The sequence below is a fragment of the Gorilla gorilla genome, chromosome 13 (assembly GCF_029281585.2).
Source record: "Gorilla gorilla gorilla isolate KB3781 chromosome 13, NHGRI_mGorGor1-v2.1_pri, whole genome shotgun sequence".
Classification (NCBI taxonomy): Eukaryota; Metazoa; Chordata; class Mammalia; order Primates; family Hominidae; genus Gorilla; species Gorilla gorilla.
In genome coordinates, this window is record NC_073237.2 from 120,875,755 (window position 1) to 120,890,000 (window position 14,246).

General features: G+C 49.4%; 1 protein-coding gene across 9 annotated transcripts in view; it reads right to left on the bottom strand.

The window, feature by feature from the left end:
- Nucleotides 1-5,981: 5,981 nt before the first annotated feature.
- NR6A1 (nuclear receptor subfamily 6 group A member 1) overlaps nt 5,982-14,246 on the bottom strand; it is a 255,466-nt gene continuing 247,201 nt past the window's right edge. For all 9 annotated transcript variants that reach the window (XM_055351891.2, XM_055351888.2, XM_055351889.2 and 6 more), the window contains 2 exons: nt 13,446-13,598; nt 5,982-11,518 (listed from right to left, as the gene is read on the bottom strand). In XM_055351891.2, the coding sequence (XP_055207866.1) occupies nt 11,430-11,518; nt 13,446-13,598 (242 nt within the window). In that variant the 3' untranslated portion in view covers nt 5,982-11,429. The remainder of the gene's footprint in view (nt 11,519-13,445; nt 13,599-14,246) is intronic.

Sequence of the window (14,246 nt, forward strand, 5' to 3'; positions counted from 1 at the left end):
CCCTCCCACCCTCAGCCAAACTGGGTGCTCTATGGGGACAGGGGCAGCCAGGGGTTACCAGCGTGCTGGGAATGGCAAGGCCCCAACCCAGAAGTGCCCCCCTATGTGCCAGGTCCCCAGCTAACCACTCCACACCTGCAGTCAGTCTCGAACCTCTCCGGCATTCTGGGAGGTAGGTAGTAATTCCCTCTCAACCCCCGATAGCAGCAGTTAAGAGAGGAGGAAAGTCAGGCTTAGAGAGACCAGGCGTCTTCCCAAAGTCACCAGGCGAGGGTGTGATGGGACCAGTGTTCAAATCCCAGCAGTGGAGTCCAGAGCCCAGGCCTGCAGGCTGACTCCTCTCCACCCTGCCAGAGCCCCTGGGTGGCCTGTCCTTTCCTTCAAGCTCTAGCCCTGGTGGTCCCAGGCCACTAGACCCACCCAGAGGGGAAAGCAAAGGAGGGGTGTAGTCCTGACTCAGGCGCCCCCAACCTCCCTCCCCAGGCAAACAAAGCCCAGGGTCTCTCTCCTAAGTGGGGACTTTCCCAAAGTGCCAGGCCCATTTCCTGGAGGTGGGATAAGGAACAAACAAACCAGAGGCCCAGAAACTGAAACAGAGAGAGGGACAGAATCATCAGGCTGCAGAGTGGAAAGGTGGCCAGAAAAAGAGAGAGAAGCTGCAGAGGCGTGGGCAGAAAATATGAAGAGAGAGAGAAAGGGGAGACCCAGTCGGAGGGAGGGAGGATGACAGAGAAATTCAGAGTGGTGAGGGTTGGGGAGAGAAGAAATGAGAGCGAGAAGAAATGAGGAAGAGAGAGAGAGTAGGGATGAGAGAGATTCAGACGGAGAGAGAGAGACTGAGGCAGAGAACGAGAAGCGGGAAAGGCCGGAGCCTGGAGAGCTGGAGGTGGAGGGAGGGTGGATGTGGAGACCCCGTGCAGGGCAGCGGAGGGGGCGGGCCTGCTGGCGGCAGCAGAGGCTGTTTCCGCTGCACCCCTTATCAGCCTGCTGCCAGATGTTCAGATCCGATGCCAATGTCAGAGAAGTCCATAGTGCTGGGTCAAGGCCGTGGCCAGCAGGAGCCTCAGCTGCAGTGTGGGGAGGGGGGCTAGGGGCCTGCAATAGACCTGCTCACTCTTCCCCCTCTGCCTGGTGGCTATCTGGGCTGGACCACCTCATGGGGATGGGAAAGGCCAGGTGCCCCTGGGGCCAATTCTCTAGACTGAGAGCAGGGACTTGTGGAGGCAGATTGGGGCTCCTGGCAACACGTGGACACATACATCTTTGCACATTCGAGAAAGCACGTGGACACACACTCAGGCACATGAGTGCACAGTGCCACATGGGGACAGCTCACAGAGTGCAGTGAAGAGCTGCACCCCCGCAGCACTCCTCAGCACCCCACAGCCTGCTAGAGCCCCTGCTCTGCGTGTTCAGCTTAGGGCCCCTACTCCCCCAACCTCTCACCTGACCCAGGACTGCAGCCCGCACTGGAGAAGCAAGGTAGGAGCCTCTTTGTGGCTGGTACTAGTCCTAGGGCCCACACTGCTCCTCTGTGAACTGGATGCACCCAGAACCTGCTGCCCCCAGGGCTGGGCAGAGGACCTGGGACCCTTAGAACATGAGGCCTGGGGGAGCCCCCGTAGGAGATGCAGAAGGTGGCATCTGGCAGAGCTGGGCTCCAGCCTTGGGTCTGGCCTCTCCACCAGGCTCCTGGAGCGTGCAGTGCAGCTGGGGCCCCCAGCCTGGGGTAGCTTATCTCTCGGTGCACACGCTTGGCCCTCAAGGGGTGACCCAGCCTTGCTCCCCACATTCCACTTCAGCCACGCAGCCGGTGGGCGCCCCCACAGCCCCAAGACAGGGCCTGTGCTTGGAGGGTGGTCAGGAGCCATCATGCTGCACCACCCCCTGCTCTCGGCTCCAGCCCTGCACAGCCATCTCTGGTGTCTCTTCGCTTGTCTCTGCTTTCATCTCTGTCATGATGAATCTGTCACTGTCGGTATCTTAATCATGTTCTAATTTGTTTCTCTCTGCTATTTTCAGCCTCCTAGTCTGTTTTTCTTTTCTCTCTCTGGGGTCCTTGAATGGGGCCACATCTAAGGATACTGACACTCTTCTTTCTAGCTCACAGTGGCCAGCTGAGTGGGAATGTCTATGAGAACTCGGGCTTGGGTGAGGGACAAAGGGCTTCAGAAAGCAGAGACCTTGGAACTGTAGTGGGTGAGCTGGGGCAGCCCAGGGAGCCCAAATTCAGGCCCCCTCCCACCCACTGCTAGGAGTCAGCCTGGATGATGGACACTGATAGGGCCTGGTGCTGGAGGGCTCCCCCATGTAGTGGAGAAGCCTGGGGGTGGCAGCAATGGGGAGGAAGCTGGGGCTGGAGGTCTCCCAGCCTGAGAGCCTCCTTCCTGTTTGTAGGGAAGTCACTGCCTCACAAACCTGCTAGCGGGAGAAAAGGGAGGCCATGGGGACTTCCGGGAAGCTGGCCAAGGGCCCCAGGCTACCCTCCCTGTGCCCACAAGGGGCCCTCTGGCCCTGGCTTAAAATAGTACAGTTCCTCCTGTAATGGTGCTGGGCCCAGCCCAGACCTCAGAGGGCTGCTGGCTGGCTGCTCGTGCTGCTGGCAGAGGCCCGGGTACCCAGCCCTCCTCAGATTGTGGCTGGAGGCTTTGTCTTGGTAACATGGGTGGGAATGGGGAGTTGCAGAAAAAGCATGGGTTCCTCAGTCAGAAGCCCTGGATTCAGGTCTCAGCTCCAACACCGACTAGCCGTGAGACTTTGGGCTGGTCCATGTTGCCTCCCTGAGCCTCAGTTTCCACTTACGGAAAACAGGGTGAGCACCTGGCTTTTAACCTGAACGAGACCACGTATGTAGCTGATGCTTATGGACCTTGCCACACATAAAGTGGACACTCAAAAAATGGGAGTTCCTTTTGCCTCCAACTCACCTGAGGAAGTGCCTCCTGGAAGCACTCCTCAGTACCTACACTGCTCCTAGGACTGGGTGTTGAACAAGGGTTTGTGGAGAGGCAGCATGCAGGGAGGGCAAGGATGGGGCTGTGGTCTCCATGGTGAGACTTGTTGCCAAGGGAACAAGACTCCAAGAGCCCCGGGTCTGGCAGTTGGGCACTTTTGCCATAGGATCTGAGAGACTGATTACCACTGTGGACCTAAAACCCTGATGGGCAGCCAGGCCAAGGCTCCTGGCTCTGCTAAGTTTCTGCTCTTGGGGTGTAGGGGCGACAGCTCCCCGTACCTAGCCTCCTTTCATGTATTGATTTCACTGAGACCCAACTTTAAGCCAGCCACACCCAATCTTCCTTAACACTGCCCCCTGTCCCCCAGGACACAGGTACCAGCACCTCCATTTGTCTGACAGGGAAAGTGAGGATCAGAGAAGCATCTGTCTGGGTCAAGGTCACATACAACCAGGAAGGGCAAGAGCTGGAATGAGAACTCAGGTGGTGAGATCTCTGGTTGACGTGCCTGCTGTCTCATAGACTGCTTGAAGGAAACGACCCCTGGAAAGAGCTCTGTGTAGTCAGACTCAACCTCATCCCAGCACTTTCCCCTGCCATCATTTCCAGGGGCTTCTGTCTTCAGACTCTGACTTAATTCGGAGTAGCCAGCCTTCCCTGTTTCTTCAGGTATGCAGATGGTCTTACGTACCTCTGAGGGTTTGCACAAGGATAAGAATCGCAGCACAGATCCTGCCGAATAGTAGGTGCTCAATCGATGCCGGTTTATATTCATTCCTGACATCTTGCCAGTTATGTAACCTCAAGCAAATGACTTACCCTTTCTGGGCCTCTGTTTTCTTATCTGTAATATGGGATCATTATAGCATTAACCTCATCGGGTTGCTCTGGGGAATCAGTAGTACTCTAATGCACACAAAATACTTAGCACAGAGCTTTGCTTTGTTTTCTAGATGTTACTTTATTATTCTTCCATATTATTGGCTGGCACCCAGGAAACTGAAAGCTCAGTGTCACATAAGCAGCAATTTATGTATTTAGAGCAGTGTCCTTTTATTCCATGGAATATTATCCCAACAGAATTTTAACAGGAGGCAAAAATGTCCAATGCTCAAATGCTTTTGGTAGAACCTGGGTTAAACAACATTAGTTTTCTTCAGGTGGGACTTCTCGAGCCTTTAATATGCCAGTAAGGGCTGAGAATCAATGAGGACGATAGAGCGAGTACAGCACTTCCCATATTTTTGGCAACAGAATTCTGGCTTCTTCCATGGAACCATCTCCGGGGGTGGGGTGGGGTGGGGGGGGAGGTTCCTGAGTTCTGGGAAGCCATACCAATGTAGTGCCTGCAGTATTCCACATGACTGGGCAGCACCGCTTTTCAGCTCACTTTGGTTGGGTCTGTTCATCCACCTCTTACAGAATTAATCCTTTATTAATGTTTTTTTTTGTTTTTATGGCAAAAGGTTCACCCAAAGGCCATTACTGAGCTTTGCTACAAACTCTGGATATCCACATTCAGCACTACTGAATTGCTAAGGCTGAGCAGGGAGGAAGCCAGTTGTAACTTTAGTATCAGATAGACCTGGATTCAAAAGCCAATTCTGCCACTGACTAATGTGTCATCTGAAGCAAAAGGCTTAACTTCCTTGAGCCTCAATTTGCTTATTAGAAAAATGGGGCTGAGACCTACCCCTTGCAAGGCTGTTATGAAGATTACTGAGACGACACGCGTGAAGCACCAATTACGGCGCCTGGACTCACGAGGCGGTGGGCCAATGCGTCCCTTCTCCTCCCAGCACCTCTGTGTATCTGTTCCCTCTTGTGGGGCAAGGAAGACAGTCTATTAATTCATTCTGCAGCATTTCCTTTGTTCTAAAACCATCTCTTTCAAAACTCAAGGGCTCTCTGGTTTCTTGTGCTGGAGGCTGAGGAATGGGAAGGCAGCTGGGCTTCCCTCATTTCACACAAGAGGATTAATAGACTTTGATCAAACCCTCCTCAGCCTTTATCTTCCCAGCCTGAGAAGCCTTCCTCCCATCTGTCTTCATACACCCCTCAACCCAAACTCTGCCACTTCTCTGATCATATGAGCAGGCCTACAGGACAGTTGGGCAGATCTGGGTTCAAGTACGAACTTAACACTCCTGTGTGATTTGGGCCACATCCCTTGATCTCTTAGGAGCCTCCATTTTTTCAGCTCTAGAAAAGCTATTAATAGACCTCACCTATTTTCTGGAAAGACAGTATTACTTTGCTAGAGCACAGTGCATCCTAGGCCATCCATTGGCCTCTCATGCACTATGATGCTGCTCTCTTGCCCAAGACTCAGCAAACAGCTTTCTTTCCCCACACTCTTGAATGTGGCATCCAAGGCTCCCAACTGCTTCTCCAGCCTCAACTCTTGCTAATCCCTCCCACCTGCCATCATTCTTGCCATGACAGTCCCTTGTTATACCTGAACACTCCCATCTTTCTGATACACAGCCAGGCCTTTGGACATGGATCCCTCTACCTGGCCTACCTGTGGATCCCTTTGCCTTGTGACTTCCTTCAAGGGCCACCTTCAACAGCACTCACCTGTGAAGCTCTTCCTGACTATCCTCCATAGAACAAGCCACTCCTTCTCCAGGCCCTTACAACCCCACATACATCCCTAACGACAACCTCATCCCCCCTGCACTGTGAAAGTCTGTATCTGCCTCTCCACTAGGCTCACTTCTCTGGTTGTGCCACTCACCTTGGGAGAGTCTTTTCACCTCACTCAACTGTAGTTTCTTCACTTATAAAACAGAATAATCCTGGAAGTTCAATATGGTGCCTGGCACACAAGCTGGGCACTTCAGTCAGTGCTGGTTCATTGATTCAGGCAGTTCCGAGACACCACCCTCTGCCAGAGCCTCAGCAACAGAATTGAGGTGGGTGTCAGCTATGAGCAAGAGCCACAGGTCTGAAGGCACAAGCCGGCGCCTCAGGACAGGCCATCATCCCTCCCCAGAACCCCAGACAAGCTTCACAGACAGATGCCATGTGCAGAAGGATTCACATTTATTGGTTCAAATACAGTACCTAACACTTGCTAAACATGCATTTCACACTAATTGGTCACATTTCCACAGGTAGTCAATTCACAGAACAGGGCCCATCCCTTGCCAGCTGGCAGGGTGGGAGGTAGCAGAGGGCCTGGGTAGCCTGCAGAGCCCGCCAGCTATCATTTGGTCATGCAGGGTTGATGGAGTCAGGCTGGCGGGCAGCCCTTGGCCGGCCCTTTGGGGACAAGGGCTCAGGGACATCCCGTTTCCTCGATTCCTACACACAGGACTGTGGGTGGAGGTGGACCTAGGGCAGATAACCTGGGGGTAGGCTCGTGGATGTGTGTGCCACTAGAGCCCTTAAAGGTGGTGTCTGTGGGAGTGGTGCTCCCTATGCCCTGGAGCACAGGAAGGAAATGGAGGCCTCTTCAGGGGGGTGACTAGTCCCTGGCTGGGTAGGTGGGAAGGAATCCCCAGACACAGCCCAGACATCACAATGCAGCCACCAGCCCCTATGGCAGACCTGGGATGGCAACACAGACAAAAACACCAACACCCCAGGGCAGGCGGGGCTTCTTTCCCGACAGAAACATGTAAACAGAGCAGGAGCTACAGTATTCTTTTCCCACAGGATTCCTCAGAGAGGGATCGATCAGGATGTCGCTTAAGAGGTAGTTTTTTTTTTCTTTTTCATGGAAATTTGAATCAACAACATTAACACCTATTACAAGACATTTTAGAGAAAGAAAACAATGGTCATTAAAGGGCAAAGACGGCAGGGCTAGATCTGGGGGACTGGCCTCCACCCGTAACACAACTTTTGTTCTTGGGCTTGGAGCAGGCTCTGACCTTACTCACCGCCTCCCTTTGAGCCTACAGTTGATTCCTGTGCAGGCTGTGGTCCATTTAGGGCTTCAGGCCCAGAAGACGGATGCTAGATGGGAACTGGGCTAGACAGAGGGACCAGGCTTCTATGAGCGGGGAGAGGCAGGGCCACCGTGGCTCGTGTCGTAGGACAGCTAGAAGCCTTCAAGTCTCATGGTGGCCCAGGTCTGGCCAAAGCAGAAGCCCCAGCTTGCTCCAGATTTGGCAGGCTCTCTGGAGTTCCCGCCTTGGAGGAAACAGTTCAGGTATGGCTCCCAAGCCCAGAAAAAATGTTGCTGTGGCAGCCTAGAGAGGAGTTTCTGGGGATCCTGTAATTAAATACACATCCCTGAGCTGTGGCCCCAGAAACCCTTGTCTCCAGGCTAACCAGTTTCCAACACTTGGTGGAATGACTGCCGTTTCTCATCCTGACACACAGATAAAACATCATTTCACAGATACTGGACATAGATGCTTCAAGCCAAGGAGAAAGGGAGGATGATCAGTTGCAAAGGCAGAGGGGAGTGCAAGGGAACTCTCATGGGCTGGGGTAGGGGGAGGCAGGGGAGTAAGAGTAGCGGATTTTTTTGTTAAATTTTGTTTGTTTTTTGGGTTTTTTTTTTTTTTACTTTAAAAAAATCAATTAAAACATTCAAAGCTTAATAAAAGGGCTGGTCTGAAAGACTGGATTCTTAAAATAATTGCAAAAATTTCAAAAGCAACAAGGAAAAAAGATACACACCAGGGGCCCAGAGAGGAGGGCCTGGAACCACAGCTCAGCTTTCTGTCCTGCTGAGAGGCCAGGGTTCCCTTAATTCGACCAACCTTGGACATGGCTTAGATGCTGCCCACAGTGGGTTTGTCTGTCTTCATCAGTCCCATTCCCCCAGGAAATCAAGAACAAACAAACAAATGTAGGAAATGGGTAACAGAGCAATGCACCTAGCTCAGAGCCCAGGATTTTAAGGATCTGGTAACAGTGACCATGGCAGGTACTCACCTCCCTGAAAAAGGGTGGCAAGGTGAGAGGCAGGTTGATGTGGAGTGGGTGACATTCAGTGATGCCACAGAAACCCTTAGGATTCCCCATTCCTTGCTCTGGTTCTGGGAAACAGGACAGGGAGGATCCTGCTTACTTCCTCCTATCCCTGGGGGCTTGCCCACCTCTCTTGTGAGTGGGGCATAGGGGCTGGGTGTCCTCTGAGCCAGGTTGAGCGCTTTGAGACAGATTCTGGGGAATTTCTCCAGATTAAGGACGAGACCACCAAACCTTGCAAAGGACTCCAAAAGTCTACAAAGGCAGCCAGAGAGCATGAATAAGTTCCAAGATGCCAAACTTTTGTCTTGGGAGAAGAAAACATCAAAAAGGAGAGGGAGGGAAAGGCTTGCATGTTTCAATGTAGTGCAAGGAGGTGGGATTCTCCTTTTCCATGTAGCTTTCAGAGTCGTATTTTTATGGCATAAATTCTCACTCGGCTGGGCGCAGTGGCTCACGCCTGTAATCCCAGCACTTTGGGAGGCCGAGGCAGGCGGATCACGAGGTCAGGAGATCGAGACCATCCTGGCTAACGTGGTGAAACACTGTTTCTACTAAAAATACAAAAAAAGTTAGCCAGGCGTGGTGGCGGGCGCCTGTAGTCCCAGCTACTCAGGAGGCTGAGGCAGGAGAATGGCATGAACCCGGGAGGCGGAGCTTGCAGTGAGCCAAGATCGCGCCACTGCACTCCAGCCTGAGCGACAGAGCGAGACTCCACCTCAAAAAAAAAAAAAAAAAAAATCCTCACTCAAAGTGAGTGCTTTTGGTGGTTGGGGATCAGAGAGAGGGCAGAAAGAGAAATTAGAGAAAACATGCACAACTTTTCTCTCCTTCCACTAGCAAAAAGGCTACCTGTTAACCAAACATTATGGGGAAGAAAGCAAAAAACAAACATATCAAACCTCCCCCTCCAACCTTTCTCCGTGTCCTTCAAACCAAATTCACAAATACATCTAGTGGCTGACCTAATGTCTCCACGCTGCTAGCTACACTCCTACCTTCTCCTCATAATACCTGAGTTTGCAATGCAACACATTCACTTTACCCTGTTTAAAAAAAGCCCACGTCATAAAAGGACTGGTGCAGAAGACATTAAAGACGGTCCACAGGTCAGGCTCCGGCTCGGAACACACGGCCACTTGGCTCAGAGATTCTGCAGGGCTCTCGGCAATGAATGGGCTCTTTGTTCTGTGGAATCTGCTGCAAACATTTGTAAAACTGGATTTGTACAATGGCAACTTGCAGAACCTTTCCCCTACTCCACAAATTAACAACTTGCTCTGTTCAATACTACGTTGTTGGAGAGACATGTTCTTGCCTCATCAGAGAGCAATTTCTTTTGACACCCAACACAACGGGTAAAATGTTTAATTTGAAAAGCAATTTCAAAAATAATAATTGGACAGATGGAGGCCTCAGCAAAGAACGATGCTGTACACAGGAGCTGTCTTAGAGAAGGCATCTGTGATATGTGTCTCCTTCCCGATCTGGAGGAAAGCAGCTCAGAGTCTGACCTGTGGCCAAAGAATATGATCTAGTTGGTTAAATAAAATTCAGGGGAACAAGTATCGTGAACTTAGAAATAAACAGATACACACGAACACACAAGAATCTTCCCACTGACGTGAAAAACATGCTAGCTGGAGCTTTTCCTGAGGAACATGTCTCTTCCTTCTCAGAGCAACTGGGGAAACAGCATTGAGGAGTGATGTTCCGAGTTTTAGATCCATCAAGGGCCAAAATCATCACTCTGCTGGTACCCGTAACATTTCACCAGAAAGAAACAATTACAATCAGACATGGACTACCCAGTATGCACACGACGTGGTGCCCTCCTAGGTAGCTTTACTAGGTTGAGTTGGGGAGAGAGCAAACAGCCTTTGACTAAATAGGCAGAAGAAGGTGCCGTGGGCCCTTCCAACCTACCCAGGCATGCAGCCAACTAAGTGGTCTGCTTGCCACACTGGCTGTGAAAGATACCTGGGTGTAGGCAGGACAACTGCTACATTAAGGCGAAAAGGGAAAAAGCACCTGAAAGAGTTCAAAGACAGACCTGGTGTGGCGCTGGCCAAAGTCAAGAGGGTAAGGAACACGTCCTGGGATGAGGTGGGGCAGGTAGTGAGAGATCAAGGAGTCCAGGCCATGTCTGCAGAGGTAGCAGCCGGGCCATTAGGAACCTGAGGTAGTTTAAAGCCCCCCTTCCCTTCCAGGTGCTTCTGGCTCCAGCCCTCCAGGCCTTGGCTGGCCAGTCCACTGCTGAAGTAAGGGGCAGCTGAGCCACTCTGGGCCTTGGGCTTTGTGTCCTGGGTCCCTGAGGAAAACTGGTCTCACTCTGGAGAGAAAAGGAGAACTTGGAGAAGAACTTAGGGGCAACATTTCTGGTCAGCAGACAGGTGAATGGTCCTTCTCACTGTTTAAAAAAGCCTGAAGTTTTCGGATTTAGACCTGAGGGTGCGGTAGGAAGGGGAGGGGAGAGGAACAGATTTCAAAAGGGGAGTGTCTATTCTTTTTGCAGTCTGGCCTTGCCCTACTACCCTTTGAAGAAAACAAGGTGAAAGGAGAATAAATCAGTAGTGGGCACCAGGCTTCAGAACATGGCATTCTGCTCAGCTGGTTTTTCAAAGGGCCAATAGGAAGTCAAATGTGTAAGGGAGTGGGAAGGAGGAAGGTGGGCCTCAGGAGATCCAGGTAAGGAAACTAGGTAGCTGGGGGCCCCGAGGGATCTGGGAGGCGAGTCCTGTGGATCAAGTGATTGCCAGGACTTTGCCCAGATGGAAAGTTCGCAGTGGTAGACAATGATGGTGGTGCAGGGGTAAGGGGGGCAGCAAGGTGTGAGAACAGAAATTCTTCTGCCCTTAGGACTTGTTGGGTGGAAGGACACCTGCCTTAAACATGGTCACTGTGCCCTACTCTCTTAATTTTCACGCTTTCCAAGGAAAGGACATGGCTCAATCCTCACCTCCTGCCCTGTTGCTGTCTCACCAACCTTGCTTAGTGAATCTCCTAACAACACTTTGCCCCCTTACAGTGTGCCGTTTTATGTGGCAATTCTGTGGCTAAAAAAGGCAATTTGCTCTCTGACAGACAAATGTATGAGTCTGCTGAGAAAATGTGGAAAAAGTAGGGATGGCCACACCCCCCATTTCCATCGAGGTAGTCATCTTTGTCAACATTATGGAAATAGTCATCTTAGCCCCATCCCACCCTCTCCCTCAAAATACAAAAGAACTATTTCTAAACAATGACAACACTGTAACATTAAACATCTTCACATTCTGTAAACTGTAAGAAAATGCATTGGCTGCATTCACACAAAAGCATGTGCATCATGTTGAAGGCCATACATTCAACTCTGTCGTGAAATAAATATATAGAAAAATGAGGTTAAAAAAACAGACAAACAAAAACTCTTCTTGCTATGGAGGCAACGGGAAATGCTGCTCCACAGCCTCCATCTTGGTCTCTCTGGCTTTTCCCTCCAGAGCCTGTCCTGCCCACCCAAGACGCTGTGGTTGGCCTGAGGAGGGCGCCTGGAACAGGTCATTCCTTGCCCACACTGGTCTTGCAGGAATGCAGCACCACCTTAAAGAGGAGGGGCAGCTGCTCCAGGGGCACATTCACCATCTTTCCTGGGAACAAGGGGGGAGAAGAAGAGTTAGCAGTGGTCACTCTAGTGGACAGGCAAGTCAGCCTCCTTGGGCTGGTGGAGGGAGAGTATCACCTTGCTGAGTGACTGGGGCAAGAGAAGTGCCAGGAGTATCACAAAGGTTGGACACACTGGGCTAACATCCTAACATCCAGACCCCTTTGGGTGCCCAGGGAGCCTAGTAATGGTGCCAACTCATCATCATTCTACTACTCAGGGAATACTTAACTCTGTTCTAGGTGGTTAAATGCATTACCTCGTTGAATTCTCACACTATTTCTGTGTACTACTTTTTACCCTCATTTTATAGATAAGGAAGCTGAAACTGACAGGTAGTCAAAAAAACTTCTGTCCTGTTTTCTTCACCCCCTCAACCCCCGGTAGATTTTCTAAGTAATATTCTATAAAATATTGCACTTCAGAATGGTTTAATAGGTTAATAAAAGTACTAGGGGAAAAAGAAGCGGGGGTAAAGAGGCAAATACATTTGAGAAACTCAGGGTTAAAAGAGCTTTACAGATTTCTTGATTGAAGGACTTCTCAGAGCATTCAGTGTGCTAATATAATTTATAAATACCTAAGGCTGTGTTTCTTCTCGCAAACAGTACCTCTGAGTGACCTGGGGAGCCGTTCAAAAACACTGATTATCTCCAGGCTCCACCCCATTCCAATTAAACCAGAATTCTCCAGGTGCAACTCAAACATTGATTTTTTTTTTTTTTTTAAGTTTTCCAGGTGATTGGAAGTGCCGCCAAGGCTGAGGACCCAGTTCTATGGAGGAGAGTGGCATGTAATTGTTGACTTCCTTTTATTTCACAGAGTGCCTGCTTAATATCTCATGTGGTAAACTCTAGCTTAGAAAATACTGAGACAAACTGTCAAAATATCCCTAAAATTCCAATAGTTTAGGCCCAGCTCACATTTGCTAGACTGCTTTGTGGCCCAAGAAATAGAAAAAAAAATTCCCTTGTCAGATTGAAATAATTTTCCTTTAAAATCGTATTGCTTTCTCCAGAATTTTTATGTTGAATTAAAAAACTGTTTTGCTGAATTTTACAGGAAGAATCCCGGTCTACAGGTCACATTTCTGAGCTGCCCCTCAGTATCTGCTGGACAGCCAGAACAAGAATCTTTACCACATGAAGCAAGGCAACAACCAAAAAAGCCAGGATTTTATATTGAAATAGACCTATTTAAATGTCAGGAAGCTCAGAAGGGGTCAAGACCACATAGAAACATACATACATACACACACACCCCAATACATAAAATTCCTCTGCAAATACTGGATTTTAAACTTTATTTTTCCTATTCTTATTTTAATTTTTTTAGAGATGAGGTCTCACTATGTTGCCCAGGTTGGTCTTAACTCCTAGCCTCAACTGATCCTCTCGCCCCAGCCTCCTGAGTAGCTGGGATTATAGGCATGAGCCACTGTGCCCAGCTAAAGACATCACTTTAAATAAATGATCCCTCAAAGCTCATGGGAAATTCTGTGAAATGAAGATAATTTTAAAAATTGAGATATAATTCATGTATCATAAAATTCACTCTTTCAAAGTACACAATTCAAGAAATTAAGTTAATTTGAGATACTCTGAGTCTCTGTTTCCTCATCCATAAAATGGCTATAATATCGCCAACCACCAGCGGAGACTGGTATGAGATTAAATGATATAAGGCCACAAAGTACCCTGCATATCATAAGAGCTCAGGAAATTAACTTCTCTTCTCTATGGAGAATGCAAGCTTCTCATTGTAACAGACCTTTTTTGAGGGCAAGGGTGAGAACTCTTTCATGCAGTTGGTGATGGGCTGGAATGAGCACCCTGAAAACACTGCTTGCCTCATTCCCTTCACAAGCTAAGAGAAGCAAGGAAGGGTTGGGAGCCCAAGACCCAGAATGTTACCTGCAATATATCGAATCTCAGGTAAGCACATCATGAGATCAGGAAAGCGGTTCGGCTGATGTGTGTATTTATATTCAGTAAAATCCTGGCAAATGTACCAGTATCGTTTATTCAATTGTTCCAGCTGTGAGGCACTGGTCAGACCCCTGATATCTGTGGGAAAAAAAAAAAAAACGCACACACACACAGGGAATGGGATGGGCATTCTAATGTGGAAGAAACACCAGCTCCTTAAATATGTTCATTTTTCAACTAAGTTACTAAACATTGTCACAACAGGAGATCTCCTCTGATAGGGAGGAACTAAGTTCTACCTAAGGGAAGAGAAATAAGAGAGAGAGGAAAAAAATACAGAGGACAGTAAGCAGACAGAGCCCCTCGAGGGCTAAGGTTTCTCTCAACTTCATACCAAACTCCCAAAACAACCAGAGAATACCAGAAAACACTAAACAAATGACTGAATAACCTACCTTTCCAAATTAATCCTTCACAATATCTTTAAATTTGCCCTTCGCTGGAACCAATCAGAAACCTTGCCAATACCTACACATTCATGCTTGTAAAACACACACACACACACACACACACAGAGCACCCTCCTATGCGCTTCTGTTCTTAATCTTCTTCCTGGGCTGTCCCTCCATTTTTTTTAGATAGGGCCTCACTCTGTCACCTAGGCTGGAGTGCAGTGGTGTGATCAACAGCTCACTGCAGCTGGCTCAATAGATTCTCCCACCTCAGCCTCCTGAGAAGCTAGGACTACAGGGTGTGTGCCACCATGCTCAACTAATTTTTTAAATT